The 20,023-nt window shown below is 41.4% G+C and overlaps 1 protein-coding gene and 1 long non-coding RNA gene across 6 annotated transcripts in view; one reads left to right on the top strand and one right to left on the bottom strand.

Moving 5' to 3' along the window:
- Positions 1 to 1,027: 1,027 nt before the first annotated feature.
- On the bottom strand, positions 1,028 to 5,465 carry LOC310757348. 5 transcript variants are annotated; one of them, XR_014545085.1, is made up of 5 exons: positions 5,241 to 5,465; positions 3,504 to 3,616; positions 2,417 to 2,574; positions 1,658 to 1,700; positions 1,028 to 1,288 (listed from the first exon to the last, which is right to left on the bottom strand). It is a non-coding gene; the product is annotated as an uncharacterized lncRNA (long non-coding RNA). The 5 variants fall into 5 exon arrangements; XR_014545086.1 differs by having other exon boundaries at positions 1,028 to 1,284; positions 1,654 to 1,700; XR_014545087.1 differs by having other exon boundaries at positions 1,028 to 1,284; positions 1,318 to 1,700.
- Positions 5,466 to 5,586: 121 nt separating this feature from the next.
- The window catches only part of PRKAR2A (protein kinase cAMP-dependent type II regulatory subunit alpha), an 89,809-nt gene continuing 75,372 nt past the window's right edge, over positions 5,587 to 20,023 (top strand). Inside the window, exon 1 of the mRNA XM_083602094.1 lies at positions 5,587 to 6,380. Coding sequence (XP_083458220.1) covers positions 6,116 to 6,380 — 265 coding nt within the window. The 5' untranslated portion in view covers positions 5,587 to 6,115. The remainder of the gene's footprint in view (positions 6,381 to 20,023) is intronic.

The raw sequence follows: 20,023 nt of genomic DNA on the forward strand, positions 1-20,023 counted from the left end.
CTCTTGCTGAAACTTGGTTAGAGGGTGGTGTTCCAGAGACCAGCAGCAACGCCGTGCAGTAGAACACTGTGCTGCTCTGCGACTACTGTCTCCCTTACCTGGGTTGCTTCTCCACTGGTGGCAGAAGTGGTGGGGTGGGTGGCCTGACATATTTCTGCTGCCTAAGGTGGCTTCTTCCCACATCATGAGTGGGCTGGCTCTGTATCACACATTGACACCTTCAGCCGTGAACTTCTGTGTTTGATATGGGCTTACCTGCACAGCAGAAAAACATGGCTACGGTTAGGTGGGTGGGGGCATGTAAAGCACCTGCCTTTTCTTCAGTTTCTTAAATTGTCTCCCCACATCTTCCATTTTCAATGGAATAGTAAAACATTCAGAATGGTACAAAGGCAAAGCAATTCCCTCTGCTTTATAAATTGCATCCTCCAAGGTACTTACTATATTTTCTAAAAGTTTATTTTTATCTTGTGTTTATGCTTCTTTTAATCAACGATGTACAGTAGCCAAATATATGGCTGATTATATCCAATCAAAATGTAAACATTTCATGTGGCTTTCTGGCCTCTTGGCCCCATGACTCACATTTCTATTGGCTCTCCAAGCTCCCTTGATTGTTGACCTCTTCACCAACAGTATAAAAATAAACCATATGAGCTTGGTCCCATATAAATAGTTTCCTTCAGTGATTCATGACATACCCAGACTGCAGTTTCACTGTCTGATGGTATTATATTGATCCCTCTCTCTCAATTGCTACAGTGTTTGTAAACATTCCATGACATAACAACAACTAAGCCAATGGGTTTTGAGGATGTGTATGCTGCCAGTAGAAGTCAATTTTAAGCCTCCAAAGTACACCAACAGAAAATGTACTGCACACAGACCTCTGAAAGTAACACTGCTAGTGAACATAATGCCAAGAGATAGTGGTGCTATTGCAGATATTAATAGTGTGCAGTTTGAAGTGACTGGATGCATGAAAACTGAGTCCGTTTGGAATGAAGCATTGTCCAGACCCATTAGATATTATTCAAAACTTTACTTGCAGAACTTTCTTCATAACAGAGTGAAAACATCAAATGAGTCATCTAAACAGCTCCACAAGACATATGCCAGTCCAGGGCATAGGCTCAGCACCTTACAAAATATGAAATAACCCAAACAGATCTATAAGCATAGGTCTCTCTCCTATAGCATCCATTTTGCCTGGAGCTGTTTTCCTGGAGAGCTTCGTTTATGTCCTTATTCCATAGAGCCTGGGAGCAAAAGAACCAAAAGCAACTCCCTTCAAAATGATGATTAGCAATTCAATACTCATGTGTTAGCCAGCAGGAAACAAAAATAGTTAATTATCAACTCAGAGTTCAGAGAGCACTTCTTGGCTTTAATATAGTTCCTTGGAAAACCCCCATGTTAAAGCTTACATTAATACACATAGCCATTCCCTTTTCATTTTCAATAAAACCAAGAAAACGTTTAGTCAGCCCCTCTTGCAGCAGAAACATACAATCTCAACAAATATTATTAATGAGGGAACTTATTGTTCTCAATCAATATGCATAAAAGAGTTAAGTATTTATTTTAGGGAAATGACTGGGAAATGGGAGTGGAGAAGCAGTTGAAAACTTCATTAAGCAAGGAATAAAAAACATGCTGTATCTGACAAGCTCAGCCCAAGCCATAATAGTGAGTAGAACCTGCAATTCAAATAAATATTGATTTCTTCCTCTTTCTATTGTTGAAACCAGAGCAACAGCACATAAACATTTACACTGGCAACACAGAGTGACGTCACCAAACCCACAGCCTGTACGTCACCTGGTGATTTAACGTCTTATAGGAAGGCCGGTGCCAAGTGCTTGTTTGCTTGCTAGACTTTTGTATTCATATTTAGAAATATTAGATATTAATTTCTAATGCTGTGCACAGGAATAAGATCTTGCACTAAAAAAAAGACTTAAGGACACAAGCCACAGATTTTGCAAATGCACATTCACTCCCATTTACCCATCAGCTGTAAATACTTAAATACCTGCCTCTCTGCTTGCCTGTATAGAAAATATTAACTCCTAGGGAAAGAAATCTACATATGTTACATACTGCATTTTAAAGTTATCTAATTAGGGGGGAAACATCACTATAATAATACACAATATGCTACTAGGTTTCCTAAGTAATGTCAAGTATGAGTATAAAAAGGAGAAAAAAAATATAGTTGGCACTATGTGTCATCACAAGTCCTGTTATTGTGACATCACCAAGTCCTACCTATTGAATCTCAGGTTTTAGGGTACTTATGATGCGGTAGCCAGAGTTGTCTCCAGGCAACCAAACTGAGATTCTGCTAACTGGGATACAATTGTATCACTCAACTGTATCACAAATGAATGAAATAGGTGTATGAATAACTGACCTTGTAAAACATAAGTGGTCTAATATGCTTCATAATTCTATTTACAAGGCTATGAAATGTTGCTTTAATGCAGGGATAAGGAAAGCTGTGGGTCTCCAGGGGTTGTTGGCTTCCAACTCTTTTCGGCCTCAGCTAGCATGTCAAGGATGATGGGTTTTCTGTAGGAAAAAATAGGAGGGAGGACCTATATAGGCTGTCCCCTGCATTTTGGAGGAAAAGTGGGGTGAAGGTTAAAATAATAATTCTAATTTCTCTATTATTCCATGTGCAATAATGAGTTGTTGGTTACTAAGCAGTGATAGAAATGTCCATCTTCTCTTATTAGGACAATACAAACTGACTTTAGCATTTATCTACACACACCAGTATGACATTACAAGACGATTTTTAAAAATGTCCACAATTATAGCTTTAATTTTAATTAGAAAGCTAATTTCCGCTTTCAAGGCTATGGAAGAAAGCCTCATTAAATTGTTTTTATTTAAAATTAAAAAATAGAATTATTATCTGTCTGTTGCTTTATAGAAATGTCTGATAAATCATGACTCATTGTGTCCATCCAGTGCATTTGAACTCTGAAGAGAGGAGGTGGCTGACATTGGTTTCAAATAAGTGCATACTTGTCGATCCTGGATATATTCAAAAAAGTCAAACCAAATTGTATACAGTAATTGGTGTTTTTGTTTTTTATGTCCCCTAAATAGTTACACTTCTCCAAGACAGTCAGGAACCACACCTTCTCATGTTACGATTACAATGCCTCTATAGGGATGCCCTCCAGTGCCTAGGGATTTATAGCCTTGCAGACATTACTCCCTCCCCCCCGCCCCCAAAAGATGACTGACGTTCTACTTTTTCTATCATTGTTCTGGTTGTCCCAGATACTTAGCAGTGCCAATGAGGGCACTGTAATAGTAATAAGTCCTGTGCTGAATTAATTTCACTGAACACAGATTCCCAAAAGGAGGCTACCTTAGGACAACGACTGAGGTGGAAATACATTCCTTTGCCCTGCCCCAGAAAACACTGGAAGTTTCATGCAACTGTAGTAACAGGTAATTAAAGCAACAACAACAGACAGACTTACAATTGTTGAACTGTTGTCTTGGTAATTTTGAAGAGGGTATGCTCATGAACGTGGAGACAAGCTTGGAAAACAAGCCTTATGAGGAACGGTTGAAGGAGCTGAGTATGTTTAGCCTGGAAAAGAGAAGATTGAGAGGAGATATACCGGTAATAGCCATCTTCGAGGATCTCAAGGGCCACCATTTGGAACAGGGGTCAGCAACCTTTTTCAGCTGTGGGCCGGTCCACCGTCCCTGAGACCATGTGGTGGGCCGGACTATATTTTGAAGGACAAAAAAAATGAACAAATTCCTATGCCCCACATATAACCCAGAGATGCATTTTAAATAAAAGCACACATTCTACTCATGTAAAAACACCAGACAGACCCCACAAATAACCCAGAGATGCATTTTAAATAAAAGGACACATTCTACTCATATAAAAACACGCTGATTCCTGGACCGTCTGTGGGCCGGAATTGAGAAGGCGATTGGGCCACATCCGACCCATGGGCCTTAGGTTGCCTACCCCTGAATTGTGGAAGATGAAGCAAGCTTGTTTTCTCCTGCTCTGGAGGGTAGGACTCGAACCAATGGCTTCAAGTTACAAGAAAAGAGATTCCAACTAAACATCAGGAAAAACTGACAGTAAGAGCTGTTCAGCAGAGGAACGATCTCCTTCGGGAGGCAGTGGACTCTCTTTCCTTGGAGGTTTTTAAGCAGAGGTTGGCCACCTGTCATGGAAGCCTTAGCTGAGATTCCTGCATTGCAAGGGGTTGGACTGGATGGCCTTTGGGGACCCTTTCAACTCTACGATTCTATGATTCCAACTATGCACTTGGATCAGGCCAAAGGCCCATCTATATGAGCTGCCAACCAGGTATCTGGCCCAAATATCTGGAAGGCTGTCTCTTTCCCCACAGACCCTCTTGGGTGCCGAGATCGGCAGAGGGGATTCCCCTTGGTAGTTCCTCTGCCCTCAGAGGCTGAGGGGATAGTGGCCTGGAAGAGGGCCTTCCCCATGGAGGGCCCCCTAAGCTGTGGGATACAGAGGTGGCCTGACGCCTTCATTACACAGAATGCTGAAGATGCACCTCTTTGCCCCGGCTTTTGATGCTTGAGGTGCCTATTTTCAGGACCCACTATGCTTGTTTTAAATACTGTGTTTTTAGTGGTGCAATAATCTGTGTTGAAGGACATGAGCCTAACAGCCTTCTCCACACCGGTGTTGTAGGAAGGGGGGTACGGTGGGTGCGGGATGCTCCGGGTGTCATCACTGAGGGTGTGTGTGACAAAATGGCAAAAATATGTTTTGTTTTTTAAAAAAATTGGGCTCACATTAAAAAATAATAACAATTTATTATCATTATTAAATATTATTTAAAACAAGTTTAATAACTTCGTCTGACAATTAATTAACCTCAACAAGTCAGCATAATACGTATTGAAACTTTTTCGTTCAGTCAACAAACGCAACGAAATGTGGCTGCTATGAGTCAAGCTCGGCTCTCTGGCTTAGCCATCTTGTCAACTGAAAACAAAGTAGTGAAAGGAATTGATTTTGACGATGTTATTTCAAAATTTGCAGAGAACAAAGTTGGGGGGGTAGGTTTTAAGTGCTTATGCTCACAATGTTAAGTAAATAAACCAGAAAATAACACTTGCAACTATAAGTATCCTATTTTTCCTTCTTTTAATAATTTCAATGTTGTGTGTGGGGGATGACAAGAAATTTTCCCCACTGGGTAGCACCTGACCTTGCTATGCCACTGCTCCACACCTGCGTGGGCCCCAGCAGCCGGCATTCAGAGGCACGTTTTCCTCACGAAACCCAGATGGGAGGGAAACTTTCAGTGTTATTATATTTCTCTCAGTCAAAAAAAGGAAAAAAGTCAATGTGAGGGAATGGCGAATTCGCGCTCATTTCGCCCCCCCCCGCCCCCAAAGCCCTCGTGCCAAACATGGAGAGGGGAGAGCGCGAGGACGAACCTTAGTCCCCGCCCCCTTCTATGCACGCGCCCCATTCGTTTTTCTCCCACCCCGCCCACCTCGGGCGGAGGTGTCGGGAGGGGGGGGGAATAGCTTTCTATCTATCCACCTAATCTATCCCTCGAGCGCCTCTTGTCCGTTATTGTGACGCATGAAGCGTGTTCCCGCCCACTCCCCGCCCTCCCTTGCTTCTCTCTCTTTCTGTGGCGCTCTCCGCCGCTTCCTGCTGGGCATGCGCAGCTCGCCTCGCGCTTCCGTTCCGGCCCCTCCTTCCCCCGACTACCCCGCCGCTCCGTTCCTTTCTCTTTCTCGCGTGTCAGAGAGCGGCGGCGGCGCGAGCGCGGCGGTTCCCTCAGGGCTGACGGAGGGCTCGAGGAGGAGGAGGAGGAGGCAGGACGTGGAGGCGGAGAAAGCGGCGGCGGCGGCGGCGGCGGCCACCCCCCACCTCCGGCTCCAGGCCCGCGTAGAAAGCTGAGGTGGAGAGATAGATAGAGGTGGGCGGCGGCGGCTACGATCACGACCACCGCCACAGTAGTAGTTGTAGCGGCGGCTCCGAGCAGGGACTCCCGCTCTCTCTCCCCGTCTTGTCTCTCTCTGTCTCCCGGGCCCTTCCGTTGAGTCTCCCGCGCGCCTCGGCGGCAAGATGAGCATCGAGATCCCGCCGGGTCTGACGGAGCTGCTGCAGGGCTACACGGTGGAGGTGCTGCGGCACCGGCCGCCGGACCTGCTGGCCTTCGCCGCCGAGTACTTCGGCCGCCTGAGGGAAACCCGCGACCAGCAGCAGAGGGAGCTTCAGGCTGGCGTGGGGGCCCGGGGCAAAGGGGTCAACTTCGGCGCGGAGCCCATGCAGACAGAGTCCAACGGCGAGGAAGAGCGCAGGGACGAAGACTCCGACTCCGACTTCGAGCGTGAGTGAGGGGCGGGTCGGGGTCAGGGGGCGTGCTGGTGGTGGTGGGGTGGCCCTCCACCCCGTCCTCTGCCTGGCCTGCAAGTGGGGGTGGGTTGGGGGGGTTGTGTTTTAAAGGCTCTAAAGATTATTCTTATTATTACTGCCCCCAGACCCCAGGAACTGTAGGAAACAATAGGGGCAGCCCTGTTCAGGGAAGTTTTTAATGTGTGATACCTTAGTGTATTTTTGGTCTATGTGGAAGCTGCCCAGAGTGGCTGGGGAAACCCAGCCAGATGGGCGGGGTACAAATAAATAATAATAATAATAATAATTATTATTATTATTATAGTTGCCCTTCCATGCGCCTGCGGCTTCAGCAAAAGGGTCGCTTAACGCGGGACTGGTTGCGCTTTTCAGCTCGCATTACAGCCCTTGTTAGTCTGATCAGCGAAAGATGGGCTCTCTCTCCCTCGCTGCTCTACACGGCTTGTTTCTGCGCCAAGCGGGTGGGTGGGTGGGTGATCCTCACCGCAGGTTTCTTGAGTTCCACGACGGGAGAAAGGCGAGACATAAAAACGTGCCCGACAGATAAACATGCCAGAAAGGATCTGCAGATAACAGCGAGTGCACAAGGGTGTGCGTGGCTCTCTCGTACACGGAGTAGGTGTGACCTTGCGTGTGTAGTGAAAGAAGGTGCAGTGTATAAGATACAGAGCCTTTCTGTCTATTCTTTTCCGCCTGCCAAAGTGGGTTATTAATTATTATGGGTTTGTTGACAGTGCGGTTGCAATAGCAGCTTAATCTTGTCTCCAGCCATTGCATTGTCTGCCCTAGTATCAGGGTACTTGCACACAACTGGAACTGAAGTTAATTGTTCAGAAGACGTGCCAGTTGCTTTAGAATGTCTGCAGTTGAATCTTAGCCCCCTGGCAAAGAGATAAGGCATGTGAAAGCAAATTATTGTGGAGTCCTGATGATACTATGCCATGCCTTCTATTTAAGTTTGTGGTATATAAATATTTTTATAAAAGCATTTTGCATGGGTGGGAGTAATTTGCCTTGCTTGAGTCAGTCTTAAATGAATGAGAGCCTTCTTGTGAGCAGGGGGAGGGAGGGATTTAGATGGCTGGAAAGGAAGAAAGCTTTCAAGGAAATCTCAGGAGGGTGGAGGGAGTGGCTTGAAGGAGTCTCCTCTCCATTCTTGGATGTGAGGTGGAGTGGAGAGGATTTACAGCACCCATTTTTGTGTGTGTGTGGTAGTGTGATCCTAGCCTTTCAGCTATGTTTCTGGAAGGAAGAGAAGAGCATGAAGTGAATCCATCATTCTTGGAGCAGAGCTGTTTGTGCAAGTAGTAGGTTCTTTCGTGATGTATGAGAAGGCAGAACCCCCTGGAGATGACCTCAACTTTTGGAGTGAGGTAACAGGCTTTCTCTTCGTGTAGATGTAGGTAATGTTGGAGATTCCCACAATAGCATTTAGACTGGACACACTCTGGATATGTTGGAGAAGAATTTGCCATGCTTGAGAGGAGGGAAAAAGTAAGGAAGGTTTCTTCCCTCCCTAGTCTCCTTTTTTTTTTTTTTTTTTGAAACATTCATAGAAGGTACTGTAACTTCCTGAATTGTGATACACTTTTGCTGGGAGTGAGAGTTTGGGCTGTATAAGACTTGTGTTTGTTAAGATTATGTACGAGTCTGGGTCAGGACTGTCATGCTATCATGAGAGCTCCCTCATCCCTTTACAATGATGTCTAGCTGGATCAAAAGCAGTCGGTGATTACAGATTTTAAAATCAGGTGGTTTTTTTTTTTAAAAAAATAGAAAATTCCAAGAGGATATTTGGGTTCATTTGTTGCAGCAAATACAGCAAAGAGCCTTGTGCCACCTTAAAAGCTAACAAAATATTATGGCTTTCTAGGACTAAATTTGTTAAGACTGTGTGTGATTACTCTTAAATACTAAGTGTCTCCTAAATAATAACTACTTGAATATTAAACCTGGATCTAAGCAGTTAATCCTTAAACTCAACCATTAATTCTACCAGTTGCATAGTTGAAGGTGGCTTTCCTGTGTAAGTGAATACCCAATTTGATCATTTCTCATATACTTTACCTACCACATACACACACTTCATTTCCCGCAAGAATTATGAATGCTGCTATGAGTGCAGCCTTGGAGTGCCTTATTCCCATGACAGATACTTTACCTTCTTTGTATGTGAGTTGCTCTGTTCTTAATTTCAGAATACTGTGTGATAAAAGGCAGGAAAGGGAAATCTTGCAGGGAATTGGCATTCTGAAGTTTAGGGTAGGGATCATGAAATGGTGAGTTTAAATATAGATTCAGTTTCTGGATTAAGAAGCAAGGGAGTGTTGTGAACAAAGAAGGGTTGTATTGCATTATGGGGATGAACGAGGGAATATGCATAAGGTAGCTGTAAGAGAAAATAGGGTTGAATGGAATGCTGGGGTTGTGGGAAAATTGTTTTCTGTTGAGTTTTAGATCAATTGATTAGGTGTTACAAAAACCAGTAGTAAAGCATAACCAGTTTTCATGGTGAAGACTTGAAATGATGTAGGATTTATTTCTTAGTGTGACATATGCTGTTGAAATTTTAAAAATGCAAGTGAGTTTAAGTTAAGTATCTCTTAAATTAATTCCTTTAACTTCCTGAGCTAAATATCTCTTCAAATAAATTTTATTCCCTTTCCCCCAGAAGATGCAGTGCAAGCCGTGGAGGTAAGAAGGGATTCTCAAGTGATCCATTTGCCTTGCCAGGTTGCACTTTCACCTCTAGCATTGTGTTAGAAACTGGGATAGGAAAGAGAGGAGCCATGTCCAGGTGCCTTTTCCCCCCCTGCCATGGTACCAGACAAGGTGATTCACCTGGCAGCATTTTTTTTAAAAAGATGCATCTTTTGCTGCTGCGTTGCTGGGCAAATCAGATGTTTTGCAGGGCAGCACACAGTGCCCGACCAACTGACTGCAACCAAGCAGGTGGAGATGCTAAGCGCAAAAAGTTGGCGCCCAGATATCGCCATCCAGTCATAAAAGGCTGGTTGCCAGTTGCAAAATGTGACTGGCGCCCAGCTAATTTTGAACATTGCGTAAGATTATTTAAATTTTATATATAATTTACCTGTCTTTCATCATAGTTAGATGTTTCTAGTCAGCCCAAGCTCTTCTGTCCTTGTATCTAATACTCCTTAAAACTAAATTGTGAATTTTGAGTTAATACTCAGTAACTTAGTTCCTAACTTTCCTTCTATGAATGGACCAGATTTAACATTAATGGGAAAGGGATTTCTAGCTACCCCCTTCCCTTTGCTGTCCCTTGTAAATCTGTTCCAGGGGATTGGTGGACCTTTGGAAATGACGTACAATGTGGTGCAAGGGCATGTAGGGATTTTGGCTAAAACTCCCCCCCCCCCTTACTTTAATGGCAAAATAATTTAGGTTCCAAGCTAATGTGTTTTGTCTCCCAGGTTCCTATTTGAGCCAACTGTCTGCTTAAGTCTGAGAGTTTAATGGCTACAGTTTTGGACCAGAAAAATTCCATTTCAAATCCTGACTGAGCCACGAAGCTTATTTGGTGACCTTGTCAGTCACAATCTCAAGAGCTGTGTGGATAAAATGGATAATCCATATGTGTAGTGGTCAGAGCTCCTTCAGGGAAGGGTGAAATACAACTGTAATAAAATAAGCAGTTAGATTTGTTTATGTAGTAAGTATAGATTTATTATAAATAATTTTCTGCTAATCTGTTTTCTCTTTGTATTGATGTCACTGTGGTGGTCTTTGGTTTGTATAGCAGTTAATATTGTAACTGCAATCAATTTTCTCCATCTTCAGAGCAAACTGTGAGCTAATATATTTGAGACTATGTGGGACCAACTTTGAAGACACTTTGGAAATCACAAATGGTTTACAATATTGCCATCAAGGTTTTACCTGAGCCTGGTTACTCAGAATATATTACTGAGTATTATTCAGTCAGTCTCCTGGTTTGTTTCAGAACCCAGTTTGTTACCTTTTAGAACTCTTAATAGTTTGTACTTTGGTTTTCTCCGAGAGACTTACTGTAGCCTGTTCTATTGAGATGAGGGGTGTTCTTTGTTTCACTACTGTCTTGGTGATTTAGTGGGACAGGGTGGGGCTAGGTTGTGGGAGATGTATTTGGCTCCTTGGGTTTTTCATTTTCTCATGAATACTGTATTTTCCAATGATGGGGTTTGATTGATTCTCCACACCACCTTTTCTAAGGCTAGTTTCTGTGTTGTTCTTCCATGTATAATATAGTGATTACTGTTTTTTCATCAGTGGTTTAATTACTGGGGGCCTTTTAGCTGAAAGGAGATATAGTCATGTTAACACAACATATTTTATCCTCCAATTGAAGGTAAGTCTGGCTCAGCCCAAAATGAATTGTCACTACAATTTTATTTTGTGTGTGAAACATCTTATTTTACCACTTTTTTTAGTTCATAAGTTTATTGTACTAGCCAGAGGCCGTGGAAAGTCTATAAAATCAGAAATAGTTTAAATTACAGAGTGAGCAACTACAATACACAACAAAATCCTAAAGTACGAGAGAATAGGTAACAAAGATACCACCATATCCGGACAGACGAAATAATCAATTTTGACCTCCTAGTCCCCCATATAGGTATTTCTTAATCTTTTAAATCTTTTTTGTGGCCATATGACTTCATTACCCACCTTAAAGTCACTACATATATGGAAATGTGGAATAGGTTAGTCTTATAACTAAATATGCAGTGTGAAATAAGTTTTCAGGGAGTTTTCTGGTGCACCTGAACCCAAGCAGCCTTGCTCTCCCTTCCTTCACTGAGAACTCTCTCATGCACTCTTGAGTTCCTGCTTTGTGCAGTGCTTCAAAGGCTCATGACAACCAGCTGGTTGTCAAGTGCTTTGGGAACTACAGAAAATAGGCTTTTGACAAGCCCTGTCCTTACCTGTATGGCATTAGTTGTCTTGAGGGAAGTGGCTTTTCCAAAAAGGCCTTGCAGGCCAAATGGGGAATCATGGCAGGGCCAAGACAGGCCTATGGACCCAAGGTTCTGTATCCCCAATCAGGGTTCAAAATTAGCAGGGTGCCAGGCGCATTTTGCATCTAAAGATTTGTGAGCACCTCAAAAACTCTGGGTGCTATTTTTGTGCCTGGCTGATACTCGAGGATTACTTAAATGTATGTGCTTCGAAGCCTCGGTGTATGTTAAAGGTAGACAATATTTTAAGGAGTTTAACAATAAAGAGTAGGGTGTTTTGAAAACTTGAAGTATGGTACAATTTTTTATTGCACCCAATTAAACATGTATTAACAGTTTCTGCTAAAAAATGTGATATTAACAATGTGTCACTTACATGAATTGCGTATGAGTTCATGCGTTTCAAAATAATAAAAAAGTGTTGCCGACACCCCCCCCCCCCAGTGGCGACTAGACATTCTGTTTTGGTGCCCACAACCCAGGTCCCAGAAGCCATTTGGCACCTATCTTTTCTATAACCCAGTGGTTACAGGGAGCTTCTTTGAAAGTGTGTTCTCATTGCTAATTAACTGATTAAAGATACACTTTTATCACCAAAAGTGATTACTATATCCGTCAATGTTAGCTGTTACAGCAACTTTCTTTGAACTTTGACAGATGTCAATCATCTGATGCCATTATGATGCCATAGAATGTCCCATTTACATGTCAAAGTTTATCTGTGTGGGCATTCCGCTCTAGGGTTTGCCAGTTACTCAGTATGCATTATTTCCCTTCCCCCTAAATATTCATTTGGTGATAACTTGCTATACACTCTATTTCTCTTTAAAGGCTTATTTGCTTTGTATACAGTTGTATTTACCATTGAGCAGTGTATTCATTTTTTTTCCTAGGAAAAGAGGTGCAGGAATTTGTTGACCTTTTTTTAGGGGGGAGCACCCAGCCAAAGTTGTTGAGCACAGCCTCTGGTAATTGGCAGTGTCAAATGATGTCGCTTTGGTTTGATATCACACAAATCTAAACTTCAGAATCTATCCATGGGCCCAAACTCGATATAGGGAGAAAAGGCAAACAGTATGAAGGATACCATTTTTTATGCATTCACCTGGGAGTAAGCTCTGTTGAGCCCAGTGTGGCTCACTTCTGAGCAAACTAGCACAGGCATGTACTTTTATAGACTTATTTAAGCATGTGTACTGCTGAAATATTGTTCAGTCATCTGCTGTTCAAGTCATGCTTTTAAGTTGCCAAGTTGTGACCAGGCTTCATAGCCAATAATTATCTCCATTATACTCGATAAGCAGTAAATTTTTCTCTGAGCGCATGCAGAATTCTTTTCCCTTTCAACAGTGCAAGTAGAAAACTGTCCCACCTTTTCCACACAGAATTTATGAGAATGACCTATAGAAGAGATGACATGAGTCCCTGCATGTGTCTTCAAAAATAGAAAACATTGTCCCTATGTCCCTGGCAAGTATTTCATCATACATCAGGGATGGGCAGACTTCAGGCTTGTGTGATCTACATATGGTTCAAGGAGAACCATAATTCAATTCATACAGTGCATAGTGTCTATTCAACTCAGAACTGAAAAACCTGCCCACACCTCTAAGTTACCCAACATCATCATCCCTCCTAAGTATTTCCTTTTTCAGATTAATTTAAAGAATTTGTCAAAATTTATAGTCTACTATTAAATGTTGATGACAGTTGTGATAGTGTTTTTTTTTAAAGCTTGTGGGTGGCGGGAAATGATTTTCTCATATATCAGATTATCATTTTTATTTGAATGTCCCATTAACATGGTAAACAATGCTGAAAGTGGCTCATCACATCAGAAAACTGCACATAATAAAACATAGCAACATTTCAAGATAATTCACTGACAATGGCAAAGTGTAACATAAATAATCATTTAAATGTATTGCATATTTATAAAAGGTGAAGCCTGAGGAATCTGTCAAAACCTAAGGGAGAAGAATTATAAAATAATGTGTAATTGATATTTGAATCCAGACTGACTGCTTAGAACAATAGCTCTCAATGCTGGTGGTACACTCAAAATATGATTATTTTTTACTTCTACCACATATGATGAACCTTCCCCAAAATTAAATTATACAAAATCACTAGATCCTTTTGTGATGATAGGTTATTTGAAAACATTAATCTAGAATTAATCCAAATAAGGGGATTCTAGCATCAAATCACACTACGCAACATGACTGGCAGAGCTCAACAAAGGCTCAAATGTAGTCAATTAAAATTTTGTATTTTATAGGTGAGGATCATGGAGACTGAGAGATGCCCAAGGCCAGCCATGGCTGTATTTGCACATAATGGTAAACCACGGTTTAGCATTCTTAATTAGATGATACTTAACTCTTGGCACTTGCTCCCAGAACATGATTGTTGACACTGATTTATCCATCATAGAGCCTGGTCCTCCTGATGTTCCATTCATGTTTCTATAGCCATGGTTTTGTGAATCTGACAGCCACCACTGATTATATCATTCATAAATAGATTTACAGGAAAGGCAAATCAGGATCTCACTTTCCTAAATTTTGTGATTTTTCACTTCCACTTCAGTGGAAAAAGGAAAGTGTTTGAAGCCTTTTGATGCTATGGCTCTGAGCCAAAGCTTTAAGCGTGAAGTGTGTCAGTGCAAGGACAGAAATAATTCTGTCTTTACCATGGGATGCCAAATGGAGATTCTGCAAATACTGAGTTAACGTCAGATCCTGTGTTTATTCTTTACCCTCTATCTGATAATGACTTTTCCTTTAAAAAAATAAAGGTACTGCTAGGCTTCAGCAGTTCAGCAAATTTATTTAAGGCATTGCTGACTGATCTGTATGTCCCAACACAGTAGAAAGAAACATAACTAGGTTTGTCTTCTGGAGCCACCTCTTAAGTGAACTGGGGATGAGTGCTCCCACTCATATGGATAAAACTGACATTTTCCAGCACTGTTTTCCTACTTTATATATCCACAAATGAGATCTTCATGGTGGATGATGCAACCAACATGGGAAAAATCTGGAAACTGGACCACTTAGAATCATAGAATCATAGAGTTGGAAGAGACCACAAGGGCCATCATCTTGGGTCATGACTTTGCCAGCACTCCATGTATCAGCTTTGGTGACCACACGCTGGAGGTGGTAGACAATTTTGCCTGTGTGGGCTCTACCATAACCAGCAACCTTTCCATTGATGCTGAGCTAGGCAAATGTATTGGTAAGGCAGCTATGGCAATGGCTCACCTCTCCAAAAGGGTCTGGGAGAATGTGATGCTAGCAACCAATACCAAGACGAGGGTTTGTCAGACTTGCATGTTGAGCATACTGCTTTATGTAAGTGAGTCATGGGCAACTTACACCCACCAGGAGCGATGCCACAACACCTTCCATGTGCACTGCATCAGGAAGATTTTGGGCACCACAGGGCAGAACAGAGTCTCAAGCAAAGATATGCTCTCCCAAGCCTATATTGGTCTCTAGAGCCACAGCAGGCACTTTAACTCCCAACTGTTTGACTTTACCCTTGATGGTGCACTATTCCATTGTCTCTCTTCAGACATATGGATGCCAACTATAGCAATAGGAACTTTCCTTTCTTTCTACTGTTACAGGTCTTCCACGTGCTGCAATACTCTGAAGTTTATCCTGTAGTACATTGTCATTGTCGGTGCTTTTCATGAGCATTATTTGCTTCACTACTGTGGCTTGTTTCCTGGTTGCTAGAGAATTCTTCAGATAATTATGCATCATGTCAGCAAGATTAGCACTGATTTGGAAGATTCGTAGCGTGGTGTTGTGTTGGAATTTGCTGTGTTTGAATCTAAAATCACAACATTTCTGCAGTATTTTGTTGACAATTTTCCAATCAGAATTTGTTTAGCATGAGCGATGTTCCATGTAATAGCAACACAGGCTTTAGTCTTTGAGTCATCTTCTTTAGTGACTGCTGAAAGTAGTGTGCTTGACTGCTTTAATGTAGTTTAATTTATTTTTCCTTAATTCTGGTATTCTGATTAAATATTCTTTGTGATTGTTTCCTAGCAGTGTTTCAAATTGTTTCCTTTGTTGTGAATGATACATTGCAGATAAGACACTGGTATTTGCATCTTAACAGTGAATGCAAGTTCTTCCAATTTTGGCAGGGGTGCCCAAACTTTTTTCAAAGAGGGCCAGATTTGCTGAAGTTGACCTTTTTTTAGGATTGAAGTTGTTTAGCTTTTTTTTTTTGGATTTTACCCCAAGATACACAGGAGCTGTATTAAACCGACCAGTGGGCCAGATTAGGCTCCTGAAATGGACTTTGGACATGCCTGGCATAAAGCTTCAGTTTTATTCATACTTTATTTTCTTATGACTTGCTCTCATTCTTTTATCGGCATTTCCCATTAATTCAGTGCCCTGTGAAAAACCTTTAGTGTGGCAGATTTAAGTACTACTTTCTGCTGTGTGCTCCCCTTTCCTTTCAGTTACTTGCAGGCCAAACAGCTGCAGAGAGCAGCGATTGTTAAGCCAACCAAAAATTTTGGGGAGGATACTGGGAGCTGCAAAACATGGTGTTCCTGATCCAGAATTTGGCCACCCCAGACTTAATGCTATGGAATGAGCTTTGGAAAACCTAAGGTTGGCTCTCTCCTCTCCTCACTTGGCCAAAAGAAAGAGACCAGTTTTGCTTTTAACCAGAGTTTATATGTATCTGAACCTCTGAAAAACTGATTAGTTTACCAACCTTCCCTAACCTTGTATTCCCAGATGTTGTTTGACTATCAAACTGGCTGGTGGTAATGGTATTTTCACCCAACAGCATATGGGGACTTCAGGTTGGGAAAGGCTGGTTTAAAGTTCAAATAATGTTTTTAAAAAGCCAGGTGGGAGAAGTGCAAAAGCAAAGGCTTGCTGAGACTTTCTCCCGTGGTTCCAATCCAGGCTTCCTTAAACTCTGCCCTTCAGATGTTTTTTTGGCCTACAACTCCCATGATCCCTATCTAGCGGGTCCAGTGGTCAGGGATGATGGGAATTGTAGTCTCAAAACATCTGTAGGGCCGAGTTTGAGGAAGCCTGTTCTAAACTAACAGTTAGTGTCTTGCACAAAACGGACACTTGCTTCTATGTTTGCATGGAACTACTCTCTCAATTTTATCAGTGTTCCCTGCGGCATATGAAACTGTTATAGGTATTTCCATCCTAGCATTATACAATTTTTTTAAAAAATAAATATCAATGTCCAAGTTAGGTTTTTGTGTGACTAAACAAAAATGAGAATTAAAAAAAAAATTAGATAAATACGGTCTCAGATCATACATGAATGATAGTATTCTTTCCTTCTGAATAATAATTATATATATCTGTACTTTTAGTTTGAAGACAACAGGTCATTTTCATGAGCATTTACTCTAACATCTACAACTTCTGCTTTTGTGAATGTTTCACAGATATGCCTAGAATGTTATTTACATACATTGGCATTTGTATGTATTTTTTCTACACAATTATGTGTGTTTGTTAACTACAGCATATTTCTGATAGCCTGATGCAGTGAGGGTATACAGATTGTGAAGGATTACAGTGTACTTTGCCAGAAGTGTGACAAAGTTGCTTCTGACCCAAGAAAGCTTATGTCAAAATAAATTTGTTGGTCTTTAGGGCATCACAAGGCTCTTTGTAATGTTCTTTTTGAAGGCAATATATCTTTGCATTATGCCAAGCGGCCTGTTGTAAGGGCACCACTTGTCTTTTTCTTTGACTATTTAGATATCCTTCTCTTGGTTCTTAAATATTTTCTATAATACTGATCTGGGGAAGTATTCAAAATTGTGGGATTTTTGTTTTGTTTTATTTCTTGTACACGAGATACCCAGCTGTTTTTGCATGGCAGTATTCTGTCCTAATCTCTCATCTCATTAGAAGAGCTGACCTCTGTAGTTTATGCAAGATAGGTGCTGTCTTCCTAGAATACAAAGCTGCTTAATTACCAAGAAATAATAGCTGTTGCTAGCTGAAGAGGGATTTTTTTTGGCTTGCTGGTTAAATATACATGACTAGTCAGTTCTTGGATACCAACCAGTTTTATAAAATTCTGTCTACACAAGAATAAAGACACCGTTAACCAGAGCTGAAAAGGAGAGGGAAGAGGAATAACATCTTAAATCCATACACATATATGTGTGATCTGGTATTTTGACTCCTAAAGTGCAGTGTTTAGAAAAGTAAGTGTACTATGTTTTTGTGATGGAAAGCTGGGAGATCGATGTTTCTTTTCTTCCCTTCAGAATCAAGTTCTGTTTGGTTTTTTACTGCTTGTTTCAAAGCACCCAAAGTTTCATAGAACCTATAGGAAATCTGGGACAAAATGTTCTGTTAAAGCTGGGTTGTTGCTGGGAGAACTTGGTGACTCATGAGCAAAATTTTGAAACTTTGATTAAAAGCATCTTGCTTTCCAACTACAGGTATGATTGAATATAAGTAATCAATTTAGATCCCCCTGATCTGTACCACATTTACTGTCACCTTTTATTTTGGAATACTAGGTGAAGATTTTGTTAACGTTTGATTTTGAAATATAAAAGACAAATATTGTTACATCAATATTCTGGGTTCTTTTATAGCAAAGTGGCTTTGAATATGTGCTTTCTGCACCAATATATGTGATACTTATTATGCATGCTGCTCCCTATTACTGAAGCAGCTGGCAATCATCCAGTTTCTAAAGGTTTTAAAATAGCTATTCCTCAAAATCCTCCTTGGCCTTGCTTATTCTTCTGTCTTAATGCCAGAATTGACGGGCTTTGGTTTTCCCTGCCTGCATTTGTTCACTGATGTTTTTAGCCCTATGAACTACTCCCTGACCCACCCCCCAATGCATCACCAGTCATGTGTTCCACAGCTGAAAGTGCAGAGAACCTTGCATGTAGTTGTGTACAGACAGCCTGGTGCTGCGTGTAATGAGGTTGCAGCTGCCCGCCCCCCAACCTTGTTTAGAGAAACACAAGAAGAAATCATCTTTGGTTTTTTATTCTTTTCAAATCACTTTGCAGGGGAATGACAGGATCTTCTGTTATGGGGCAGAGAAACCACTTCAGGATTTTGCCCTTCCCTTTAACTTCCGTCTCCAAGAGCTCTAAGCACCCCAACACAACCTTCCCTACAATTTGTCAGTCAGGGTTTGTCATGTGAGTAGGGCAAGTAGCAATTCCTTCTCAGTAAGTAGTTTAGGCCAGTTATTAAAACTATCCTGTCAGTTAAATTTGTGTGGGCAGACAGCTTGGCAGGCCTTTTGTGTGGTGATAGCGGAGTTAGGATTTGGAGTGGGGGGGACTGAAGAGTTAAAATCATAAACCCATTGCATTGAAAACCTAAATACAGTGGTACCTCAGGTTACGTACTTAATTTGTTCCGGAGGTCCGTTCTTAACCTGAAACTGTTCTTAACCTGAAGCAGCACTTTGGCTAATGGGGCCTCCTGCTGCTGCCGCTCCACTGCTGTGCGATTTCTGTTCTCATCCTGAAGCAAAGTTCTTAAACTGAGGTACTATTTCTGGGTTAGCGGAGTCTGTAACCTGAAGCGTATGTAACCCGAGGTACCACTGTACTTGTAATGGAGTATGTAATTTTTAAAATACTACCAAGTCCACATTTCCTTTTTGTTCAGAATATTAGAAGGTAGGAGTAGGTTTCCTACATACTATGCACTTGGGTAGTACACTGCTTATTTGTGTTTCATTCTCTATAAAGTCAAAATGGCAAGAAATTTTATTTTTCAAAAATAAAATGGAGCATTCAGAATCAGGCATGAGAATGCATCTCCACCATTGCTATGAAACTGGAAAGCAGGAAACCCAGCAGCCCACAAATTCTCTTCTCCAGAACAGATTTTGAACAAGTAAGAACCAGAAGTCCTGTCCAGTAGAAACTGCCACTGTTTCTTACTTTCTCCATATCCCACACAAAAGGAAGAAAACCCTATCCAACCCCCAAGCCCTTTGTGCATCCCAGAGGTTGCTGGGAATGAGATTGGTGGTGACCACATACATCTCACTAGAAAGCTGTTCTAGCATTTGTGCCATGAATAAGTGCTTCGTATGACAGCAGTTGTTACTTGAGATTTATCTTGTACTATTGTGTGGTGTAGACAAGCTAAAGAGATTTTAAAACTTGTTTAAACTGTTCCCTAGTGTTTTGAGCTTGTTGTCTTTTTCTGTCTATGCCACTTCAACAGGCCACATGGTATGCTAGTTATACATGTGGTGGTTTCTTTTGTTTTCTTCCCAAGAGATCCTGAGGAAATGTGTTCAGGGTCAGACTAAAGATCCATCTAGGCCAGCATTCTGTCTCTAGCAATGACCATCATAATGTATTATTTATAAACTGTCTAATATGCATTTGTGCTGTATATAATTGATCCCATGTGATTTGTCCTCAGCATCTGGTCGTTGGGCTATAGTTTTCTGAAGAGTATATATATACACACCCTTTTGTGGTTATTATCCATTGATTGATCATTTCTTAATAAATTTGTCTAATCATCTTGGTAAAGCCATCTAAAGAAGTTGCTGTTACATCTAGTTGCAGTGGAATTCCCTGTAAATTATGAATTTCAAGTGAAAATAAAAGAAGTATTTTGTTCTAATACCT

This window comes from Podarcis filfolensis (assembly GCF_964270895.1).
Source record: "Podarcis filfolensis genome assembly, chromosome: 2".
NCBI lineage: Eukaryota > Metazoa > Chordata > Lepidosauria > Squamata > Lacertidae > Podarcis > Podarcis filfolensis.